Here is a 22429-nt window from a genome sequence, read left to right as displayed (position 1 = left end):
GTCTGGGTCTGTATGCATTTGGGCGTTCTTGTTTGTTTGTTCATGTTTCTGGCTGGGTATGTATATAGGATGACAGGAGCCTGCTTTGTGACTTTTCAAAAAGAGCATGAGAATGTTTGAGAGAGAGCGAGAGAGCGTTGCATAGATTATTACCATGGCATAAAATGCCCATCATGAACATGAATACGGAATATATATTGTTACTGACGTCGTCTGTTTCTTCCCTGGTGTTTGATACCTTTCTATTTTTGAGTATGGGTGACCCGTATATATACCTAATAACAAGGATCAATCAAAGCCTTCAAAGGGCTCATCATCGTCTACTCCATCAGCATCATGAGACTCTGACTGTTTCTTTTTTGAGGCAACAGAATTCATCTTGCGAGCCTCTATATTCGCCTTGCGCACCTTTTCCAGCATGTCGTTGGTGCGCTGTAGCTCCGCCTTCTCATCCTCAGTCATGGCTTCAATCTTAGCCTGTTCTCTCTTCACCCGCTTGTTCTCACGCTTCCTCTCCTTTTCACCCTTCTTTTCCAACTGTTTGCTCCAAGCCACCGTACTATTCTCTCCCGGTGCAGCAGCACGTTTCTTGGACGGCCGTGGTCCTTCCCCCTTTTCCTTGAGCTCAGCCAGAGCCGCAAGCCTACTCTTCTCTTTTTGTTTATCCTTATAAGCAAAGGAATCCCAATCCACACCCTCCAGGCCGAGTCCAAGCATTTTATCTCCCTTGAACTCTTTCAGTTCCGGCATCTTGGGCAGATTAAGCAGGCCCCAGGATCGACCGATGTCTTCCCAGTTGATATCAGCTACACGGAATATACTGCTAGTCTGATGTTTGCTGTAGCTCCGTACCCAGCTGACAAATGCACGCTGTCCCTTATCATGTACCGCCCTATCAGCCAATACGGCACGGCGAATAGTATCCGTTGCAATCTGCGCCTCGGCATCGGTTGTTATAATAGGTGGAGTGGAGAAGGGGGCAGCTGGTGTCTTTCGGACATCGAGAAAGGGTATATAGTCTTCCTCCCTGCCGGTAGTAAGAAATAGAACGCTTAATCCACGACGGCCGGCGCGACCAGCTCGTCCACATCGGTGAATGTATACTTTCGGATCTGTGGGTGGGTCAAGTTGTACCACCAGGTCGACCAGGGGGATATCGAGTCCTCGGGCAGCAACGTCGGTGGTCAAGAGAATCGTTGGAGATACTGATTGGGTGAAACGGGTGAAATTCCGTTGGCGAACATTGGGAGCGTGTTTGCCGTGTAGAGGGACAATGGTGAACGAAGATGGCAGCAGAGAAGGGAGAATTAGGCTAAAATAATCCACGGCTGCGCAGGTGGAGAAGTAGATGATTGATTTCTGCGGAATTGGAGAGATGGATGAAAGAAGCTTGGATAGGGCAGGAATTCTATGAGAAGGGCGAGTGGCGAGATATGTCATTTGGAGACTATATTCGTTTAGATATTAGAGCTTTAGTTTTGAATAATCGGGAGTAAAAAAAAAAAAAAAAAAAACAAAGAGGTAATACCTAGCTGGCGTTCTTTTATCCTCTGCACCGGCTCCACGGACTTTGACGGCAATTTTAACTGGATTCCGCAATCCAACACGTACTATCTGGTCCACAGCTTCACTGACGCTGGCACTGAATAAGCCTGTTCGTCTCTGCTTCGGTAGCCTGGCGAGGATCTTTTGTAGGTCATCTTTGAACCCGAGATCTAACAGGCGATCTGCCTCATCAAGAACTAACACTTCAAATGAGGATTGTGGACAGTGTACATGAGGCGAGGATAGAAGTTCCAGCAGCCTGCCGGGTGTCGATATGAGGAGGTTCGGCGAGCGTTTGAGGAAGATACTGAGGTCTTGTGCCGGTGTCGAAGTGCCTCCTAGTAGTAATTGAGGGATTACTGTGAGAGTAGAGGACCTATATGGCTTTCCTGTCTCAGGATCTAGCTGTGGCTCTTTTCCTTCTAGCTGGGCGAGCTTTGAGGCTGAAGGTGCATGGAAAGCGAGGAGGGAGAGAAGTACGGTATAAATCTGTTCCGCCAGCTCACTACTGCAGTTAGTATAAAGGTCGGTTTCAACGAAATATTGAATGGCTCAACCATACCGAGTCGGCGATACTATTATGGCTCCAACATGGTGCTTTTTCACAGGAGAGTCCAGCCGTAGTAGCTTCTCAACAACGGGTATCAAAAAGGACATGGTCTTCCCACTTCCTGTGACAGCTTCCACGACCACATCCTTATTTCCCATGAACAAAGGTATGGCAGATGCCTGTACGGGCGTCATGCGACTGAAGCCCATGGCCGAAACAGCATCGAGAATCCATTGTGAGAGTGAGGGTGTAAGAGCTTCCCATGCGCGGGGGTTCTTTGGAACGCTGCTACTGTTGGCCATTGGCGATAGCCGCGGGGAGGAAACCAAGCCGCGGATAGTAAAATTATATCAATTTTTTCACTCAGCAACACTTGCTCTTGGTATAAAATCCCCCCAGCTCCTTTCAATTCTTTCCATCGCTCTCACCAGCTTTTCTGTCACTCGCTTTTTCGCGCTTTCGCTTTTTGATATCAAAAAAGAAAAAAAGTTCGAATATTCAAAAGCAAACAGTGCAAACATATTTAACGTTCAGAGATATGTTACATAAGCTTTCACGTGCTTACTTATCACGTGTCTATCTTTCAGCTTTTTTTGATTTTTAGTAAAAAAAAAAGAAAATAAAATAAAATAAAAAGAAGGAGAAGGAAAAGATGAAGACGAAGAAGACGAAGACGAAGAAGAAGAAGGGCTGGAAGTGAAACAGGACTTCATCTTCCTCTGCAGCTTGCTACCAGGCAGTCGTTTTGGGTGACAACCGCAGCGACTCCTCCTCCGCCGCCTCCTTTCCAAGGTTCGTGGACTAGTTGGTTAGGCTCGAATTTTTCCGGAGACGGACAGCTGGCGCAAGCACAACTTCACGCGAACGAAAAGTCGGTCACCTTGTCTCGACCGGCAAGAAGCATCTAGCCTCGCCCCGTACGACTAAGAGCGAGCTCAGGGCTCGTCTGCTATCGCGGAGTGGGCCACCTTTGCGGCATCTCGAGTGCGCTGTCGAGCGTCTTATCACGCAGGCTCCGGCCAGATAACGATAACCTACGACCGGCGGAGAGAGCTTGGTAGTTCGCCCATCACCAGCTTCAGGGATCGGATAGCAGGGCAAAGGCCGCTCGTTGCCATGTCAAATCAATATAAGGTTCCCCCGACACCGCGTGTGATCTCGCCGTCACCGACTCCTTCAGATCTCTCAGAGTCGAGAGAGCACATCTCAGATAAAGGGCCGCTCGCGTCTCCTCCGGCCATCCCGGAAGAAGAGGCCGTCCACGACGATGCATCCAGCTCAGACTCTAGCTTGAACAAACGGTCCCGAGCCCGATCTCGAAGCCCGATGGTGCTCTCGTCTTCTGTGCAGCGCAGGCGCAAATCCAACGCTGGAGTTGTTGGCGAAAAGGCTGCGCCTGTAGCCAACGGACACACGTCGGCAAATGGCCATCTATCACCATACTCAAGCGCCCAGGACAGCTGGCGTGTCATTTCGCGGTCTCCTTCGCCCCTCGGCTTGATTCCTCTCCATTCTCATTACAGAACCTTTATCCATCGCCATGAAATTCCACGGAAACTGCTACACGTTTCTATCGGCTTTGTTGCCCTCGACTTCTTCCGCCGGGGCGTGCAAGCAAACCAGTTAACACCCTGGCTTTTCTCTGCCTTTATTCCTATTTCGGCAACAGATTTCCTACGCCACCGATTCCCGGCTGTCAATAAGTTCTATATTCGCTGTCTTGGGGCCTTAATGCGCGAGACTGAAGTGTCGGGCTTCAACGGAGTGATCTGGTACATCTTGGGCGTCGTTATCGTCCTTCACTTCCTCCCCAAGGATGTTGCCATGGTGTCTGTCCTGCTTCTTAGCTGGTGTGACACAGCTGCCTCCACGTTCGGTCGTCTCTACGGTCGCTATACACCACGTCTTCGACGTGGAAAGAGCTTGGCTGGCACGCTTGCTGCATGGGTTGTTGGTGTGATGACCGCGGTCGCCTTCTGGGGATACGTCGTTCCCGCAGTAGGATCATTCCCTAACGATCCGGAAGATGCCAACATGTTTTCTGGCTCTATCCGGCTTCTGCCCTCCGCTGCAACTAAGCTGTTGGAGTGGGTTGGCCTCCCAAGTCCTACCTCCGAGAGCTCCATCGTCTCTGGCCCACTTGCCCTTGGAATTGTTAGCTTGTGGACCGGGGTTGTTGGCGCCGGGAGTGAGTTGATCGACCTTTTTGGCTTCGACGATAACCTGACTATCCCACTTCTGAGCGGAATTGGGCTATGGGGTTTCTTCAAAGTCTTTGGTGCCTAAATTTTTTTCCACTTTCCATGTTTTGTGATATATGGCATTTTACCTACCTCTCCTCTACTCCTTTCCCCCCTATCTCTCACCATTTATCCCATTATACTTCATCACGCCCTTATTTTGAAGACTTTCACCCCAACCCTTTCGATGTTGATGCTTCCGCACACTGGTCATGTTTCAAACACGCTCTTCTATGCCTCTTTTCTTCCTGTACTATACTTGCCCAATTATCCGTGTCTAGAGGTAACTATCCACCTACATTCCACGAGTCCCGTTTCACATTTCTCTTTCTCCCCCTTTTTCTTGACGATCACCTACATCTACAAGCAATGTTCAATGCTTATTTACCCTACATTTAGCCTACTCACGCCTTTTAAACTATGCAATACCCCATTTGCCTCTACTTGCCCCTTTTTTTGTAATGATTAATGTTTTACTTTCCAAGGCTTGACTTCCACGTTGAATATCTGGGGCTAGGTTTTCTTTTGTTGGTTCACGAAGAGGATAATAGAAATCATTCGAATTATAGACTGCCTTGCACTCCGAACATTTAAGGTCAATTATCAATTTTACAAGATCAAATAAATACATTGTGTTATGAATACAATAACCTCGCCTAACCTACACCAGAAGAGCTATTTTCGTCATGCTATGCCCCGTTGAAACCTGCATATTCAATCGTTATATAATCATTCAAGTTCGTTGCCCGTAGGTAATCGGGATTCCACCTGGTTGGAATATTCAAAATAGCAACACAGTGATTCCAATTAGGTGAGGTCAACTACACTGACGCACCCTAGGCATATTGGCTTACTTGATACGCAATCCAGAATCGGGCTTTCATCCGACGTCAGCGAACAGGGACAATCTTTGACTTCACCTTGAACCTGGTACCAGAATCCATTCTCAATTTTAACATGTAAAGCAGGCGGATGGCATTCGCTAGGTATCTCCTTGGACTGGAAAGCATCCATGGTATTTTCCAATGCAGGTGGAGAATTGTCTGTATATAATACATGGCGATCCGGTTTTCGCTGTGGTGCCTTGGTATCAATTGGGGGTTCTATATAGTGAATATCGTCCAATTCAATTGACAATTGATTCAAAGATGGGAACTCCTGAGAAGCAGAAGATTGAGGAGTTGGTGGTGGGCTTTTCGGGATGCCTTTCTTCCCCCTAGACAACTTCAGCTTATTGGACCGCTTGGAAGGGGCTGGAATTCGTTCCGCGCATTTTGGGATTTTTGGCTTTTGAGAAGCAGTAACAGTCTTCTCCAGTTGAGTGTGTGATGACGATAGCTTTTCCGAAATATGTACGTGGCTAAGTGCCCGTTCTATCTCCTGGACTGATCTAGTAATGCAATCTTGTAAATTAGAACCTGGCGAGACGCGCAAGAGCCGAAGACGTATGGATATTATTTCCTACCTTTTTCGTTATGTAGGCCATCAAACGGATCACTAAATGTAAGATCGGCATATTCGGGAGTGGAACCTGTACTTTTCGCAGACGAAACGGGAGGCGTTTGTGTCGCCGCAGTATCGCTATATAAAAGGCCGGTACTGCTAGAAGGAGGTGACTCCTTGGCCGGCGAACGGGTAGCATTCGTTTTTCTAACGGGGCCTTTCGTTATAGTTCCGTACCGGAGAATTGAACCAACTTTCATTCCCGGGTCAACCACTTTGGGCTTTTTCTTCCGTGCCTCAGGCTTCTTCACCGGTCGCTTTTTGGGAGCTTTCTTCTTCTTGCATTCCGCAAACCAGTCATCCACGGTATCTGGAATACCGCGGCGTACTAAGGCTTCAAACACCCATAATTTTTGAGCGGCGGATGGGTCATACTCTGCCAGAGTGCTTTTTCTGGTCGTAACAGTACCCTCCTTCACCGTATCATCGTTATCGGACGAATCGATGTTGATAACTTCCTCTTCTTGTGGGCTTGCGGGGATGAATTCCTGGTCCAAGTCTAGATTGACGATTTTGAGTGGCACATACTCAAGTTTCAACACAGGCAATGCATCGAAGGAGTCTGCTGATTTGTGAGCCAATACTTTAAGTGCTAGTTCATCCATGGGTGTCGTTGCAAATGTGCCATAAAATAGATTATAGCTTAACAAGGACGGCGCAAGTTTTCTTATAAAGTTCTTGGCCCCTATTAGATTCTTCCACCCTAGATGTCTGCCAACGAATCCTCGAAGCCGGTCAATGTCGATTCTTCTGCCCCAAATTTCAGACCGGCGAAATGCATCTAGTTTTTCTGGAGACGAGGTGAGCGGATTGACACAACTTCGTAGAACGGCCATGTTAGGGAAGTCATCAGGTATCCTAACAGCTTTGTGCCTTGTCTTAAAATAGCCGCTCTCGTTAGTCTCGAGTTCATACTGAAGCCGCTCTCTCCACTCGCACAATGCCTCTTCAGCTTGTTTTGTTGATCTTCCGGATAGCATATCTCGAGTTATTGCAAGTAAATCTTCGCCAAAGCCAGCTCTGGCAATCTCAACTGCTAGCTTTGGACCGCAGAGGGCTACGCCAGCAGGCGAATAATCTCCGCCGCTCAGTAATGCAACCAAAACCATGCCCCTAGTGTCTAGTGCGACCTTGCTGTCCCCATCCTCCGCCTCAGTATTGTACAAATCAACATGAGTTGCCGCCCCTGACTGCTTAGCCGAACCCTTGGAATAATTGAGAAGTGTAACTTTGGAACCGAACATAAGGGCGTCAACGTCGTTGCTCATCACGGCATCAACAACGCCTGTACGCTGTAGTTTAGCACATTCCGCCTCGGCTTCTCCTGGAGCAACATGGCAGGGGTATGAAAATAATTCAATTAGCTTCCTTGAAAGGTCTATTTGCGCGGCAGCAGCATTCTTGCTGACCAGCCGACCTCTTTTGTAATCCGGTCTATGGGGCCCATCGAAAACAAAAATTGGTTGGATTGGTAAGGAGATCAGCCTTGTTAAACGGAAGAAGAGGGTTCGAAGAGCTGGATTTGCGCCGCCTTGTGCTGCCTGGACCTGGAAAAGCCATATGGAGATATCGACCGCTATGCGTAATGGCTTTCTCGTGCGCTGGAGATGGCCAATCGAGAATCTGGCCAAGGAGACACGCTCCCCCGGGCCGAGCTCATCTTTCAGGCTATTAAATACGCATCAGCGAATTTTCGTTCTTCGGGAAATAATAGCTATTGTTCTTTACCCAGGAATCCCCATTCATGAGTCGACAAAGATGCGCAAATGTTCCAGCAATTATCGAAGAAAACAGATCTCGATAGGTAATTTCCCGAGTGTAGCTGTGATATTTTCATGACATCAGCATAACCAAAATTGAAAAGGTGTCCTGCGGCTCATGGTGCTGGAGTTTTGTTTACTTTGCACTCCTCTGTAGAGGCTGTTGTTCGGTTCGAAAAGTAAACACTGGACATCTTGGCACCGGGTCAAAAAATAGACTTCCTGCTCGAGGAGCCTCAACTTCTCATAATACAACTCTCGAGCAGAAGCAACGCGGAATACCCAGGCCGAAGAGGGTATCGTCTAACCTACTAGCTAGATAGTTGGCTATAGGATGACGAGACGCGAGAAATCACCTTATTTCAGGTAATTCGTTGTTCCTTTGACTTGTTAACCAGCGAGAAACTCTCCTTCAATTGGTACAGCTCGAGGATGGCAGCGGTTCCGTCAGCAGCAACCGATTCTGAGAGGAGACCATCCCTATCGGGCGCCAGTATAAGAGGAAGCCTTCGTCAAGCTCGCGGCTCTATTGTCTCTATCCCTGGATCTCCCCATACGCCGCAACAACAACGCCCGATACTATCTCCCTATACAGGAACCTCGTCCCCGGGCTCTTCGTTTCGTCAGGAGGAAGATGCAGCAGTACTAGAAATTGGCTCGAGGTGGCTTCGTGCCGGGTTTGAAGGAAATAGCATGCCTACCTGTGTGACTGGGTTCGGAACAGAAGAAGGTAGAAGGGTTGGTGATTATCGAGGTTGGATTAGGAACAACAACAGAACTGTGAGGAAACGACTTACTTATGATGTTGAGACATGGTCAAAGAATTATGAGCTTTGGACCTCAGATCTCCGGGGCTTTGATATCCAACTATTTGAGGATAGGATCGAGCGTGCTATTCGAGAAGTGTATAACAAATATCTGCTCACGGACGCTGGTTCCTCAAGGCTAGTGCTTGTTATACCCTCAATTGTCCCTCATCCATTGCTGGCATCACTTTTGTCAACTATATTCCACCGCTGGAAATATCCTAGTATTACGTTATTGCCAACTGCAGCGATGGCGACTGTATCAGCTGGTTTACGGTCATCCCTTGTTGTAGACATTGGATGGGAGGAAACTGTTGTTACTGCTGTTTACGAATATCGAGAAATCCGGTCAAAACGAAGTACTCGCGCCATGAAGATGATGATGTATGAAATGGGGAAGATGCTCAGCAGTGTTGTTTATGATATCGAGGGATCTAGTTCTAGGGGGAAAGAAGGCTCAATATGTATTCCATTTGAGCTTTGTGAGGAAATTTTGGTACGACTGGCCTGGTGCGAGAAAAGTTCTCAGAATAATGAAGACTCAGAGTTTATGAGTGCGCACTCCGCTCCATCTACAGTCTCAGACGGCGGCAATAGGGATACTTATTCTCGCTCATTGGACTCAAAAGTGTCCATTCCCTTGCCGGTTGGATCTGATTCGAAATACACGGAAATACCCTTTTCACAGTTCTCACAGCCCACGGAAACTACTTTATTCGGTGGGCTATATGAAACCCGAGATTGGGATGACGAAGACATGCCCTTGGATATTCTAATATATTACTTCCTTCTGTCACTACCACCAGACCTTCGAGGCACCTGTATGTCACGGATAGTGTTTACAGGCGGCGGTGCGAACATTCCAGGAGTACGACAACGCATATTAGATGATGTAAATGCCCTGATTGAAAAGAACCAATGGTCTGTATCTCGGGGAAAATTCTTAAACAAGAGGAAGAGCCGTTTATACGAACAGAGCCAAAACGCAAACTTCACGCCATCAACCACGGACGAACCCAACCCTACGTTCCGGGAGCCCCCCGAGCTAGAATCAAATTTTATCGATGAGAAAATGGATCTAAAACGGAAAGATGATAGACATGTTCACGGAGTACTTCGCCAAGTAGAATCGATGGGTCCGTGGACTGGAGCTAGTCTTCTGGCCAGCCTCAAAGTCAGGGGTATGGTAGAAGTTGAACGTGAGAAATATCTGCAACATGGCCTGGCTGGCGCCAACCGTGATTATGAACTGAACCCACCTGATCGGAGATCCGGTCATGGACCAGGAGCTGCTCGAGCAGGCGGAGACAGGTCCAGCTGGACCCTTGGCGAATGGAGATGATACTATCTGTTTGCCTTTACTTGGGTTGTCATATCTTTGCAGCTTGATTTGCTTGTTATAAGATACCCTTAGAATATATTCTACTTTCTCTCCCTCACTCCGTGTTATCCCTGCTTTTGGTATTCTGTGGTCCTGATTGGATGAGTACAGGTGTCTACTCCGCGGGTGGAAAAGCTGATACATTGATACTTCTCAGGGGGGGCTACTACATGTACATGCAAAGGTGAGAGTCAGCCCTTTATCACTAACTATAGAGCCTCTGCCCCGGGCACTGGAAAGGCAACATAGAGCAGCATTTAGATAGTCTTCCTTGGGGCAATATAAACCTACTGTCACCATATCCAGATATCCAGACACACGCCGGAGTGAGCCCTGTCCAGAACAAAGTGGTAGGACACCGTCGCAGTCACTTCGTCCTCCTGTCACTTTGGTCCAGATGTCCTGCTCACTTCGATACTCATTGTGTGTTCCTTGTGTTGAAGTTGCTGGAAACTTCCTTCTTCGACGCCTCTTGTGGTTCTTTTATATTAAAAAACCAAGCTCCACGAGTGACTTCCTCTTCTTCTTTCCACTTCTCTCAACCATCACCAACATCAACCATCTCCTTCATCCTATCTATCCCACGCAGGCAACAGGCAAGCAGCAAGAAGCAAGCTTTAGGTCGCTGAAGCCATGGAGACCCCACAGCGCCGCCAGCCAGAGGAGCTGCGCCGAAAGATCTCAACGAGCTCGCTTCTTAGAATCCCAACCACTGATGAAGAAGCGCCCGTCTCAGTCCACTTCAGCACCGACGATGGCTCAAAGTCCTACGTTACTACTCCACCTTGCGGCCGCGAAGGATCCCATTCGCCAACTCCGTCAAACCCTCCGCCTTCTCCTCGAGACGAGCTTCCCAAGGATTTCGTTGCCCTTGATGGCCTTTTGAACTATCACCTTAGCCAACTGGATCGTATCAAGAGTGAGATCAAAGAGCACAACACCACTCTTGATCAGCTGGGCTATACACTAGCCAATATGTCCACGCGCCCAGAGGTTCAGTATGCTGCTATGTACATGAATTGGCGTCTTCAGGGGGTTAGAAACGCGAGAAACCTCCTAGCAAAATTCGTTGCCTTTCACCTGCAGGAGATTGACCGCATCTCTGCTTTAAAGCTAGAGATGGGTGGGAATGATGTCCTTGAGATGTAAGTTATGTTTCTCTTCTTCTAAAATACCTCCCTTCTCTTTCTAAACGCGTTGGCTTCTATAATACTGTGATACTAGTTATTACTTATGTGCGCCCAACTAACTCTTCTATCTATAGTTGCCGAAACCTCCCTTCGTCGCGTGAATGGAACGACATGTTCTCTTATTAAATTGATAGTCACCTGCTATTAGTATATTGCATTGACTCTTTATGTCTAAACATTGGTATTTTTATACAGGATAACAAGGAATAATTCACGCGTATTGCTCCAGGGATAATGTGAGACTGGTTTACCCTTTCGTTCTTAAGCCTTGGTACCTTTCATTAGTCTAAATTGTTGAAGCAAGCCTTGCTCAGTTCATGAACTATCAAATTAAAGGCTAACTGGCAAAACTATACTCTATGTTGTGTACAAGAATTGAAAAGAAAAGCTAAAAAAAAAAAAAAAAAAGAATAATATTCTGGTTGCGCTTACATCCATAATTCCTCTCTTAGCCCCTTATATTCTCTCCACTAGGAATCAAACCTACGCCTTCAAGGCAAAAATCAAGAAGTGCTGAACACATACGTTGCCCAGTTTATTGCAGGCCCTGACTCTGGGGAGAATATCTGGAATAGATCCTGGTCCCATTTCGGGTTATTGATGCCATCGATCCAACCCTCAGTTTCAATAACGAGGCAGCCATACTTTTCTATCTTATCCACAATAGTACCCTTTCCATCACCACTCGCCTTATTCCTTGCCACTTGTGAGCCTTTGACAGGAATCGTACCGTTCTGCCCATTGCAGGAATATATTTGAATAGCCTGCTGATTTGTTGTGACAAGCATATTTATACCGGTAGTGGTAGAGGACATGTTTACAGCAGGGGCCATTGTTTCAGGGGAAGAAGTCCAGTCAGATGCGTTGCTGGGTCTGTCGATGATGAAGCAGTTGTCGTATCCAGTACAATTTGCTCCACAGATTCCATTTGCAGACATGATATCTTTCCCGATCAACTTCTCTTTAGTGAAGTCTAGAGTACCGTTTGGAGAGGAAGTGACATTGCCTATCCCCCCTGTTGGGATAAGTCGCGAGTCTACTTCCACGTATCGAGTAGATAGTGGTAGCTGAAGCCGTGTGTCTTCTAATACGGTCTTGTTCTTGAAAGCGTTGAGGTTCCAGTATATATGGGGCGACAGCATGATGGGGGTCTTTTCTGTCAAAGAGAGAGAAACAGTTCGAGCAGTGAACTCGGCCTGTGGACTAGGGCTTTTCGAGCCATAGGAGGAATTGACGCTGAACGTAACATGATTAAGGACATCCCCCGGGAAGTGCTCATAGCCGGAATCGAATAAGCTGAAGGTTATAGAGCGATTCGACAGAGCCGTAACAGTCCAGTTACGTTGGTCATAACCAACATTCCCACCGTGTAATGTCTGGGTTTTATTTAGCTCATTTTTTGGCGTGTTATATGTAGTCCCATCCAAAACAAATGTGCCATTTCTAATTCTATTGGCGTATCGTCCGACAATGCACCCAAAATACGTATGATTTGTGAGTGTGTCCTTGACATAGTCATGGGGGTCATCGTAGCCCACAATAACGTCTTGCATCTTACCCTCGCGATCGGGGACCATGAGAGAAATTAGACGGGCACCGTATGGGATGAATGATGCAGTTATGTTGTTTGCAGAAATGGTATATACTTGAAGTGGGTTAGATGTTGCTCCATTAGCTAAGGGGCAGCTAGATGAGCCGTTCAAAGCTGTCCCGTTAAAGGAGGTGGTACCATTTAGCTGGCGAGAAAAGCTCCATGCCGAGCAGCCTGGTGTTATACTGAGCAAAGCTACCAGCAGAAATGTGAGTTGCTGAAGGATGTACATAGTGGGAGGTGAATGTGGGTGTCAACTATTAATATATGTATAGAAGCAGGGTAGACTGAGGTGAAATAGGACAAAAGAGGAGAAGGCCAGGCGTTATTCAAGCTCGCGGGGAGATTTATATACCTTTTGTTTCCAACTATTTTCGGTAAAATCGATGGCAAAAGCAATGACGACGGGAGGGGAGAGGCTGTTGCGTCTGCCGTTGCAAGCATTAATCATGAACCGCTGCTACCAACTGCGCGGATGAAACGTTGAAAAGGCAAATTGCAACTTATTATTTAGTGGAATGTAGCCTCCCCCGCATAATGTAGCATGGATGGGGATGCCTCATGGCGATGTTTGTTTGGCCGGAGGTGAGAGTTGAGCACAGTTCTAGCTCGAGATCCCCTAGTTTTCCTCTCCAAGCACTCTTTGATACGGCACTTCTTAATATCGTGAAAACTGTTCCATGGTCTGGCGAAGCTATCCATTCCATCTATTGAATGTATCCTTATGACGCAACTCTATGCGGAGATCCTTCCTGTCAATGTGACATCCATCAGCACATCACGACCATGTGGCATCAAGCCATCTCCAATTCAAAGAGCCTAGTAGTAGTTTCAGTGGTACACAGGCAAAAATTTGTGTCTATTATACTTTCACCGGAAGCATCTTACCAGCATTTCGCCTTCTTCTGTTAGCTATTTTCTGACGTCGTCGTTGATATCAACGAGATAAACACAAAAAGAACATGATGACATAATGCAAACAAGCAAAAGATCGACGTAAAATCAGCTGTATTAGGCTAGATCATTTGCGCTTGAACCCATTATCCCGTATAAATATTCTTCCGAGCCGAATAAACAGATTTCCTTTTTCAGCTAGTGGAATGATGACTAATAACGTCAATCAACAATCAACATTTGGAGTTTAAGGTCGAGGAAGAAGAAGAAGAAGAAGAAGCAGACAGACGAGTTGGTATACAGGTAGGCTGCTTTGTTAAGACAGTGGTTTTGCTCTTCTAAAAAAAGACAGACAGTGCAAAAAAGCTATAGGTGCCTCGGCTACCATTTGGGTTCTTTCGAGGCCAAAGCATGACTTTTTGTTTACCAAAGCGCTGCGATACACCACCTTGCGACAAGGCGCATGACGGCGCCGGGATAGACGAACAGACCTAGGAGTGTCGACTATGGCCTCTCGAAGCAGTACCTCCTCTCCAGATCCTTTGGGATACCCAGGCGACCCGGAATACCTCCTCTCGTCCGCCAAAAAGCCGTTCCCTCAACGAATCATGTCACCGCAAAAGGGCGTAACCCCACGACGGGGGCGGCCACCGCTACACCGGAAGAGCTACCAGTCTCCAAAGAAGAGCGCGAAGAAAAACAGTCAAACAATACGATTAGAAGATATTATACTGCCCTCCACACCATCGGGAAATTCGAAAGCCACGCGTTTTGACCGGAGGTCGCTGTCCCCTACCAAGGCTATCTTGCAGTCAGACGGAAATATCAGTCCATGGCGTATACGGGTCACAGTTGAAGCTGAACAAGAAGACGAAGAAGACGGGGCTCGTACTACGAAGCAAAAGCGACTCGGGCCCTGGGTCGATGGTAAAACAGTGAAAGTCCCTTTAAAGGGAACTTCATCGACCGAACCAACACCGAAGAGGCGCCGGCGACGAAAGAGCAGGACTGAGATTGCAGAAAGACCTCCTACTCCAGGGCGTAAAAAGGGCGATACATCTATAGAAGCCGCCTCAGTTGCAGTTGAGAATGGACAAGCTACTGAGGCCCAAGAGAGCGCAGAGATGGTAGAAGATGTTATGCCAAGCGTGGAGGATAATGCCTTTCAACAAGATTTAGACGAGCCGACTCAGGATTTTGGAGATGTTTTCTTGGACCTAGCAGCCGATGGAGATATGGATGACGGTGACGATGGTGACGGTGACAGTTTTATGGGAGATCATGTTGAAATGCTGGACCCTAGGCCACCGCAGCTTTCAGCAAATGAAACTGGAATCACATCGTTAGACAAAAGGAAAGATCTGATGTCGCTGGAAAATCCCAAGATCTCTGCTACTCAGACGGCTCCATCTTCTGTCAACGTCACAAACGCTGGTCGTACACCTCGGCTCAAACGAATATATCCAACACCAACCTCATCTTCTTTGATAGACGAAACGCTAGAAAAACCTACAACCCATGCTGCCAGAACAGATCCAACAGATGAACATCGTGAGTTTGACTCAATTATGGAAAGCGAGGGATTCAGCATGGTCTCGCTCAATACCTTACCCTCAGCCAGACAGCGACTACGCCAAATAGTTGAAAACCAGGCCAGCCGAACGAGGACACCAAAATCCCATGCAACACCCCGGACAATGCAGCAAATTTCCCCGAAACCTACCTCGACGGCTGAGTTATCGCCTAACATTCCCGCTACCCAGTCATCTTCTAAACGTCCGCATAGCCAATTATACGAAGCTATCTCCTCCCTCCAACAATCATCACCAAGAGATATGACCTCTAGACTTCATCGCACCCCACGGCTCAACCATCCCCGTTCAATAGCTCAACCTCCCCCTGCCCCTGCTCCTGCACCTGAAATTATACCCCCTAAAAGGCGTCCCTTGGCTCGATTATGTCGCGTAATACGGGCTGGAATTGCTCTCCATGGCCTTCTAGATCGCAGGCGACAAAGTGGTAACCTCCAAACTCCATTCTCAAGCCCGAACACAGACACTGCCGACGATATGGCGGCCACACGGCGGAGGCTAGACAATCTATTCCAAGATTTCAACATGGAGACTAGGAGAGAGCTACGTGCAGGGTTACGGTTTGGAGAGCAGCTTGCGAAAAGACTCCGTCAACCGAACAGAAAGCAGCGAGAGCTACCCGTAACACGGGAGAGCACTAGGCTGCAGGAGATAATATCTATGCGGCCAAGCCAAAACGTGGTTTACCCGGAGTTAGGTGGCGCATCTCAAGGATTCGAGCCAGCGCCAACGTCTGCCCCTGAAAATCAGGAAAAAGAGATTACAGAAGGCCCACGCCAGGAGACTTACCTAGCAGAAGAAAACCCAGAGGATAGTTCAATGGACTCATTGATGGCCAGGCGTGAAGCTGAATGGCGCCGCGAAAGGGAAGCTATTAGCCGACAGATCGAAATGGCCAATGAGAGCCAAGTCATTGTTATTGATAGTGATGAAGGAGAGAGGCAGCGTGTGGCTGACACGGGGGCGGTGAACAGTCGCACGCAGAGCAATCCTGAGCAGCGAGATGAACAAGTCCTGGCTGACAGTCAAGGTATAGGGGAAGAGGAAGCGGAGGCTGATTACGGGGATGAGACTGACATTTGGCAGCAAGCGGCTCGTGAGCCCAAAGCCCAAGCCAATTCCCCATCGTTATCTGATACTGCGCGCAAAGAACTACCTCAACCGCGCAGGCTTGGCTTCCCAAGTCCTCGGGCTGGGACGGAAGAAGAGGTTTATAGCGCAACGGACGATTATGAAAGTGTCCCTCTTCCAGACCTCTCCGGCGGCGGAGACGCTTTTCCCAAATTGGCTGTTGGTAAGTCGAAGATGGATCAGTACAGGGATACGGATGCATCCCTGTCGCCATTACTCGGGACTCCAGACAGCGCCACGATTCGATTCTATGAGGGGAATTTCAAGCGGTCAAGTATGGGAAATCCACAGCATCACCATCCGCGGGAAACTTTAGAGACTGTACCTCGACATAATAGCCGTGGACCTGAAGAGGCAGCAGGATCACGAAACAAGCACACCAAAACGGACCAAGAGAAATTCAATCCAGAAGAGGATAGAGAAAATATTAGCCAACCCTTATATACCCAGTCTGAAGGACAAGCCAGCAACGCTCCAGTGCTGCCGCGCGACCGGGACGATGTATTACAGGGCGCGAATGTCGTTCAGGAAGAAGCTCTTTCTGAAAGCGATGTCTACGTGGAAGTGCGCGAAGAAGAGGGGTCGGAAAATGAAATTGCTGAAAGTGACATCACTAGCCCTTCAATCCCAGACCCCCCGGAGCAGACATCCACGGTGACATGGTTTAACAAATTGACCAGCAACCTTGCACCAGCATGGCTAACCAGCACCCCTGCTCCCACAAAATCTTCGAAACACAGGCCTACCGGAAAACCCCAGCAAGACGTTGGCTCGATTTCTAATTCTGAGATTGCTGCCCCTGCTACACAGCCTCCGGCCAGGAGCCAGAGTCAGGGTCGTGCGAAAGGCAAAAATCCAGAAAGACACACATTTGTCAAACCACTCGCGATTTCAGGGTACTTTACTGACGATCACTATGTGGAACTTCGCGAAATCTATCGAGAAGCGAAGATGCGACCAGAGAAGTTCAAGTACTATCCCACAAATGACCGGGATGAGATGGTTGGCCAGTGGATGTGGTCTGCAGACGGCCAGCACCGTCGTCAGGTCACAGAGATCCAGCTGATGATTGTTGAACGATTTCGCCAGAATTTAATTGCAGATGATCTCCGACATGGAGGCGATGGAAAGATGGAATGGAGTGAAGAAGATATCCTATGGAGGTTATTCAGTATCATCGTTGGAGAGCAGATACGGAGGCAGAGAAAGGAGCAACAACCGCACCTCCAGCTGCACCATTGATTGGCGTTATTTTTATTGGCTGCTAGTTTATGCACAGAATTACCGTATGTTTTTGTTGGATTGGATTGGAAAGGATGTTTTGGCGTTGCCCTCGATATCCCTTGGGTTGGGCAGGAATTGCATGATTTGGTTAGCGTTTAGTTACAGGGCCGAACTAACTGTTGGTGACTGGATGTTTTTCTTTTGGTATATATATAACTAATTAGTTACCCAATAGCGGATTATCTTGAACGTCTCTTATTTTTCCGGTCTCTCTGACTATTGCCGGCTATCCTTGAGCGATGAAGGATCTGTTCCTCTTAGGCTGGCTGGCTGGAATGTATCGACACGATGTGATCGACTCCTGACTCTGGCTTGATATTCAATACATGTCAGCCACGGTTTGTTGGTTTATTGCTTCTTTGAGTGTAAGGTCGTACGACACCGTCTCCGCTAGCAAATTTTCCAACGATGGGCGATGTGGAGATCAAAACGGCCATGCAAACGGGGGGTGGAACAGGAAAAGAAAAAGAAGCAGAAGAAGCCCAAACGAAGGTAGAGATTAGCCAGGGGACAGCCTGTCTGCGATAGGCGAAAGACCATGTCGACATCCATCTGGGTACGCAACCTCGTATTTGTTATTGGCAGATACAATACAACGGGACGAGAAGCTCGGTTATCTAGGGGGTGAAAAGACCACTCGCCAGCCGTTTTCGCCTCTCTGAGCGCCTTCAAGGGCCCGCGACCACAGCTTTAGTTAAGCCGTCCAGGATTCCCCACTACTTTCTTGCGACAGTTGCCGCCTTCTCCGATGACGCAGGATCCAGATATTTCCATCGATCCGTATAATGGGCATGGCGCTATAGCTGGGGCGGAGGAACGAGTGGTACGAGAACACCATCGTGTCTGATCACACGCTTTTTTCGTCTTGCTCCTTGACTAGCTCGCTTCGCCCGCTGTTTCATGGGGCAACCACACAAGCAGTTCTTTTTCTAGAATTGTTCCCGTGTGTTCTGTTCTCGAACAAACCCCCTCTTCTTTCTCTTCCTTTGACGGGATGGAGGAATGGAACTTGACATTTCTCCCCCCGTCATGCATGCAAGGCGCCACCAATTAGGACGTTAGCTATCATGTTATTAAAAGCACTGGCAGGGGCACAGGAGAACAAACAAGGAAAAGCCCGGCAAGCCAGAGCGCGGATGAACAAGGTCCTTTCATGTGGGCAACACAGATCCCACCGGGGAAGATATCCACTTGTCAGCCAGGCCCCCCTGCTCAGCCCGGTCGAAACTCCAGAATTGGGCTAATCCCTGCCATTCTAGTGTCGTCTTTCCGATGCATCTCAGCAATTGGCTGGCCACTTACAAAGCGTTTGCTCATGCAAAATGTGACTGTGGGGGAGAGATCACTCGGTACTCCGTACCATTGACTAGATATACAGTGATACTCCCCTATTTTCACTTGTCTCCTCTCCTTGGCCATGACTTTTCACCCAACGACTGATCAACTGAGATCGCTATTTCTTTCTTTTTTTGTCCCCCTGGACATCCTAATATTCGATCATACATAGCTAGTTACTACCGGAAGAGAGCGATGGAAACAACAAGAATTATGCAACCCTCGATATACATCTACTATTAGAAGAGAAAGAATTTGACAGTGTCCGCGCTGGAACGGGAGGAATCATGGGCCCTGCACCTGCTCTATGGACGGAGGCGAAGATAGACTTCACAGTCACGCGAGAATTTGTACTGAAGCATGTGGACCCCATCCTCCATCAACGCCTGAACAGTAAGATCGCATTTGGCGAAGGATTAACGGACGACACTTATATCGACTGGATCTTACAACGAGGTCGCAGGCTCTTCTTAATCCTAGTGGAAATCGAGGTACCGAGTCGCATATTTCGCCTAGTGGATGAGACATATGATGATTCAGATCTCCCCTTCGACTCTAACAAGGCAGAACTCCTTCGGCTTTCTCCCGATCGCGAAGACCTTTTCTTGAATTGGAGATTCGTTGAAATTCAGAATCGGTTCTTAGCGAGAGGAATTGAAGCCGGACAGCATATTACATACGATGAAGATGAAATTATACCAGTTGACGTTTGCAAGGAACGACCCGCCGTCGTGCTGTCTGATAGACTGCCTGTTGAAAAGGTCTCTCTTCCTGGGATTGAGATCAAGGAATACCTCCGCCTGAGGATCGCGATTGGCGAGGATACTGCATCTCACTTCCTAAGTGAGTCGGATGTCCTGAGGGAGGTCAGGTCTTTAGAGCGCTTCTCTCATGAACACATTCTATCAATTTTTGGCACATATACAGCTGAGAGCACAGTCAATGTGCTGTTCCACCTCCCTGAATGCAACCTACGGTCGTTTATCAATGACAGACACACATCCGCTTTGCGAAAGTTCTCAAAACTAGAGCAGAAAAGATGGCTCGTGAATTGGCCAAATTGCTTAGCCAGCGGCCTCGCCTGGTTGCACGAGCAGGGCTACGCTCATGGAGCTATCCGACCATCAAATATTCTTATTGATGCCAAAATGCACATATACCTAGGCCTATTCGATGTTCACGACCTGCTTGTTGGCCTGAGAAAGGAGGAGTTTGCCGAAACATACGAGTACGCTGCACCAGAGCAATGGTCAAACCAACATTGTACCTGGCAGCAACCTCCCGGCGGCACCAAGAACGCCTTAACCCGCACCGACAATCTCTCCTTTTCTCCTCTGGCGCCGCAAAAGAGCTCGTACGATTCACGAGGCAGACTTACTTCCTGGGGATCCTCCTCTGACTTCTCGAGTGTCGGCCCATCCAGGAAAAGAGCATCCTATGCACATTCGACATCAACTACCAGCACACATGGATCTAACCAAAGCGCAACCTTCTCATCGCCTCCGCAAACTATCCCTAACAATTCCCATTGTTACTCAGCTGAACAACTACCTTTGGCCTCTGACGTCTTCTCTCTGGCCGCCGTTATTCTTGATATAGTTACTCATTTATGCAAGCGGAAGCAATCAGCATTTGCTCAGCATCGCGGCTGTACGAGCCGGACAAAGGCATCAGTCCGATCTACGAACGATACCTCTTTTCACCTGGATCAAAATACGCGACAGATATTTTCTTGGATTTCTATCCTTGAGAAGGATGCCGCCAAACAATCTGAATCTTATTTCCATGCAGTCGACCCAATATTAGAGACTGCAAAGGAGATGTTTGCCAGGGACCCTAAATATCGACCACGCGCTTCTTACGTTGCCGATAAATTTGCAATGGCCATATTACAGATTGACTTCGGCTCTACTCAACCGCACTGCCAGGTTAAGCAATCCGGTGGTATAATTGGAAGCCTTCACTCCTTCGACATGAGTGTAGAGAGCGATATACAAATACCTCCTATGCCAGCATTCCCCGAAGATTACAGCTGCTATGCAATCGATGACAAGGCTAGTCAGGATGGCAGTAGCCTTCCTAACACTACATATACTGAGTCCTCCGCACAACTTGGTGGTGCCGAAACTGATGCCTACACCGGTCTCAGCAACGGCTCTATTTCGCTTTACACAGAGGACTCCGTCGCGGGCTCCTCTTCCATTTACGGTACTCCGTTGAATATAGCTACCCCTACCACACCTGCACCGCCTACTTTACAAAAACCATGGAACGTGCATATTGTCAACAACAACGGAGGTGAGTTTGATGATAAGAGTATGCACCCTGGCAATGTCTCTGCTGAGATAATCGATGAGATGATGGAAGATTTGCACATCCAAAGCCAGAAGAGCCTTCCACCACTCCCAGTCCCCACGTCCCACCCTTGGTATGTACCCAGCCGGGTATCATCATTATTTAACTCGAAGCCCACGACTTCCCATACTTCATCCCCACTACAACACTCCTGCCCGGACAGGTCAATCGAAGGAGATGGTCTGGAGAGCAGGCCCATGATACCTCCTCGTCATCCCAATCGCCCTCGCGCCAATACTGGCCCAAACCAGGAGCCGATCTTTGTCCCTAGGAGCGACCCCGACAATTTCTTTAACCGCAGAAGGAGCAACAGTAGCTTTGATAGCAATCATGGTGGCAGTAGTGGCAACACATCTCCTGTCGACGGAATCACAGGAAGATTCTCTCTATTAACTTCCTCGCGGCCCTCCACGGGCTATGGCTCTTCGGTCTCTGGCCTTACCATTAAGAAAAGGGCTTTCATGAACTTTTCTCGCGGCCGATCTGGCTTTCGAACTCCCCCGCCGGTTTGAGACGGTCTAGTGTCCGAATCTATAGCCAATCTACGACTCTCTTTGTTTATATTCTTCTCTACGACGGAGCATTTCTTGCGAGGTGACACTTTCATGTACTGGTGTTTCACGGTTAGACATGAGTTTATATGGGAAGCTGGCTTTTCCTACCGGTACCTTGGGAATCTCGATACCTTAATCTGTTTACGGCCTGTTTCCCTTAGACAAGACACCGATGTCTTTTTCATTTCTTACTTTTATCTATATATCTACTTTATGTGATGGTGATGGGCTTATAATCACATGTGCGCTTTGGATGAGACTATTTTGATACCCATATATAGTTAATTAGTGAAGCATTTCTCAAACACCTTTTGCTCTGTATGTTCGATGACGATTGTTTTTTTTTAAGTCAAGACGCCAACTTCTTATCTCCCAAACCTTCAGGGATACCGTAATCTTGCAGACTCTCTTGATACTCAGATACTATCCTGGCCCCTGTGAAAATCGAACATCCTTTGGGCTTCTCGGGCAGGAGATACGGGGATCGACGTGTGGAAAGATATATAACTGCATGAACAGTACGTATGCTCTATGTATCTTCCTCGGTAGACAGCAAGTCTCATGCGAGAGCAAATCCAAGGAAGGCAGTACGGAATAGTATCCGCAATATAGCCCTTTCTTCCACGTAGCCCTCATTTAGCCGAGCAAAGACTTGCCCTGTAGAACTCCAATATATAGCATATGAGCGGTTCCTCTGTACCCTTCTTCGGCCATCCGA

At 48.0% G+C, this 22429-nt stretch overlaps 8 protein-coding genes across 8 annotated transcripts; 5 read left to right on the top strand and 3 right to left on the bottom strand.

Moving 5' to 3' along the window:
• Nucleotides 1-288: 288 nt before the first annotated feature.
• MGYG_01315 (ATP-dependent rRNA helicase spb4) lies at nt 289-2397 on the bottom strand (the record flags this gene model as incomplete). Its single annotated transcript, XM_003177186.1, has 3 exons — nt 289-1447; nt 1529-2050; nt 2108-2397. 3 exons carry the CDS (start codon nt 2395-2397, stop codon nt 289-291), a joined length of 1971 nt encoding a protein of 656 aa, XP_003177234.1.
• Nucleotides 2398-3211: 814 nt separating this feature from the next.
• Nucleotides 3212-4381, top strand: MGYG_01314 (hypothetical protein; the record flags this gene model as incomplete). The annotated part of the gene is made up of 1 exon (XM_003177185.1): nt 3212-4381. The coding sequence occupies one exon, from the start codon at nt 3212-3214 to the stop codon at nt 4379-4381; it is 1170 nt and encodes a 389-aa protein (XP_003177233.1).
• A 761-nt stretch (nt 4382-5142) lies between these two features.
• MGYG_01313 (hypothetical protein) lies at nt 5143-7580 on the bottom strand (the record flags this gene model as incomplete). The annotated part of the gene is made up of 3 exons (XM_003177184.1): nt 5143-5720; nt 5801-7506; nt 7567-7580. 3 exons carry the CDS (start codon nt 7578-7580, stop codon nt 5143-5145), a joined length of 2298 nt encoding a protein of 765 aa, XP_003177232.1.
• Nucleotides 7581-8030: 450 nt separating this feature from the next.
• MGYG_01312 (hypothetical protein) lies at nt 8031-9746 on the top strand (the record flags this gene model as incomplete). Its single annotated transcript, XM_003177183.1, has 1 exon — nt 8031-9746. One exon carries the CDS (start codon nt 8031-8033, stop codon nt 9744-9746), a length of 1716 nt encoding a protein of 571 aa, XP_003177231.1.
• A 672-nt stretch (nt 9747-10418) lies between these two features.
• MGYG_01311 (hypothetical protein) lies at nt 10419-11101 on the top strand (the record flags this gene model as incomplete). Its single annotated transcript, XM_003177182.1, has 2 exons — nt 10419-10930; nt 11050-11101. The coding sequence occupies 2 exons, from the start codon at nt 10419-10421 to the stop codon at nt 11099-11101; spliced, it is 564 nt and encodes a 187-aa protein (XP_003177230.1).
• Nucleotides 11102-11478: 377 nt separating this feature from the next.
• Nucleotides 11479-12798, bottom strand: MGYG_08927 (hypothetical protein; the record flags this gene model as incomplete). The annotated part of the gene is made up of 1 exon (XM_003177181.1): nt 11479-12798. One exon carries the CDS (start codon nt 12796-12798, stop codon nt 11479-11481), a length of 1320 nt encoding a protein of 439 aa, XP_003177229.1.
• A 1168-nt stretch (nt 12799-13966) lies between these two features.
• On the top strand, nt 13967-17425 carry MGYG_01310 (hypothetical protein; the record flags this gene model as incomplete). The annotated part of the gene is made up of 1 exon (XM_003177180.1): nt 13967-17425. The coding sequence occupies one exon, from the start codon at nt 13967-13969 to the stop codon at nt 17423-17425; it is 3459 nt and encodes a 1152-aa protein (XP_003177228.1).
• Nucleotides 17426-19089: 1664 nt separating this feature from the next.
• Nucleotides 19090-21669, top strand: MGYG_01309 (serine/threonine protein kinase; the record flags this gene model as incomplete). The annotated part of the gene is made up of 1 exon (XM_003177179.1): nt 19090-21669. The coding sequence occupies one exon, from the start codon at nt 19090-19092 to the stop codon at nt 21667-21669; it is 2580 nt and encodes an 859-aa protein (XP_003177227.1).
• Nucleotides 21670-22429: the final 760 nt, after the last annotated feature.

This window comes from Nannizzia gypsea, genomic scaffold, assembly GCF_000150975.2.
Source record: "Nannizzia gypsea CBS 118893 supercont1.1 genomic scaffold, whole genome shotgun sequence".
In the NCBI taxonomy this organism is placed as follows: domain Eukaryota; kingdom Fungi; phylum Ascomycota; class Eurotiomycetes; order Onygenales; family Arthrodermataceae; genus Nannizzia; species Nannizzia gypsea.
This window is presented reverse-complemented; position numbering and strand designations above follow the sequence as displayed.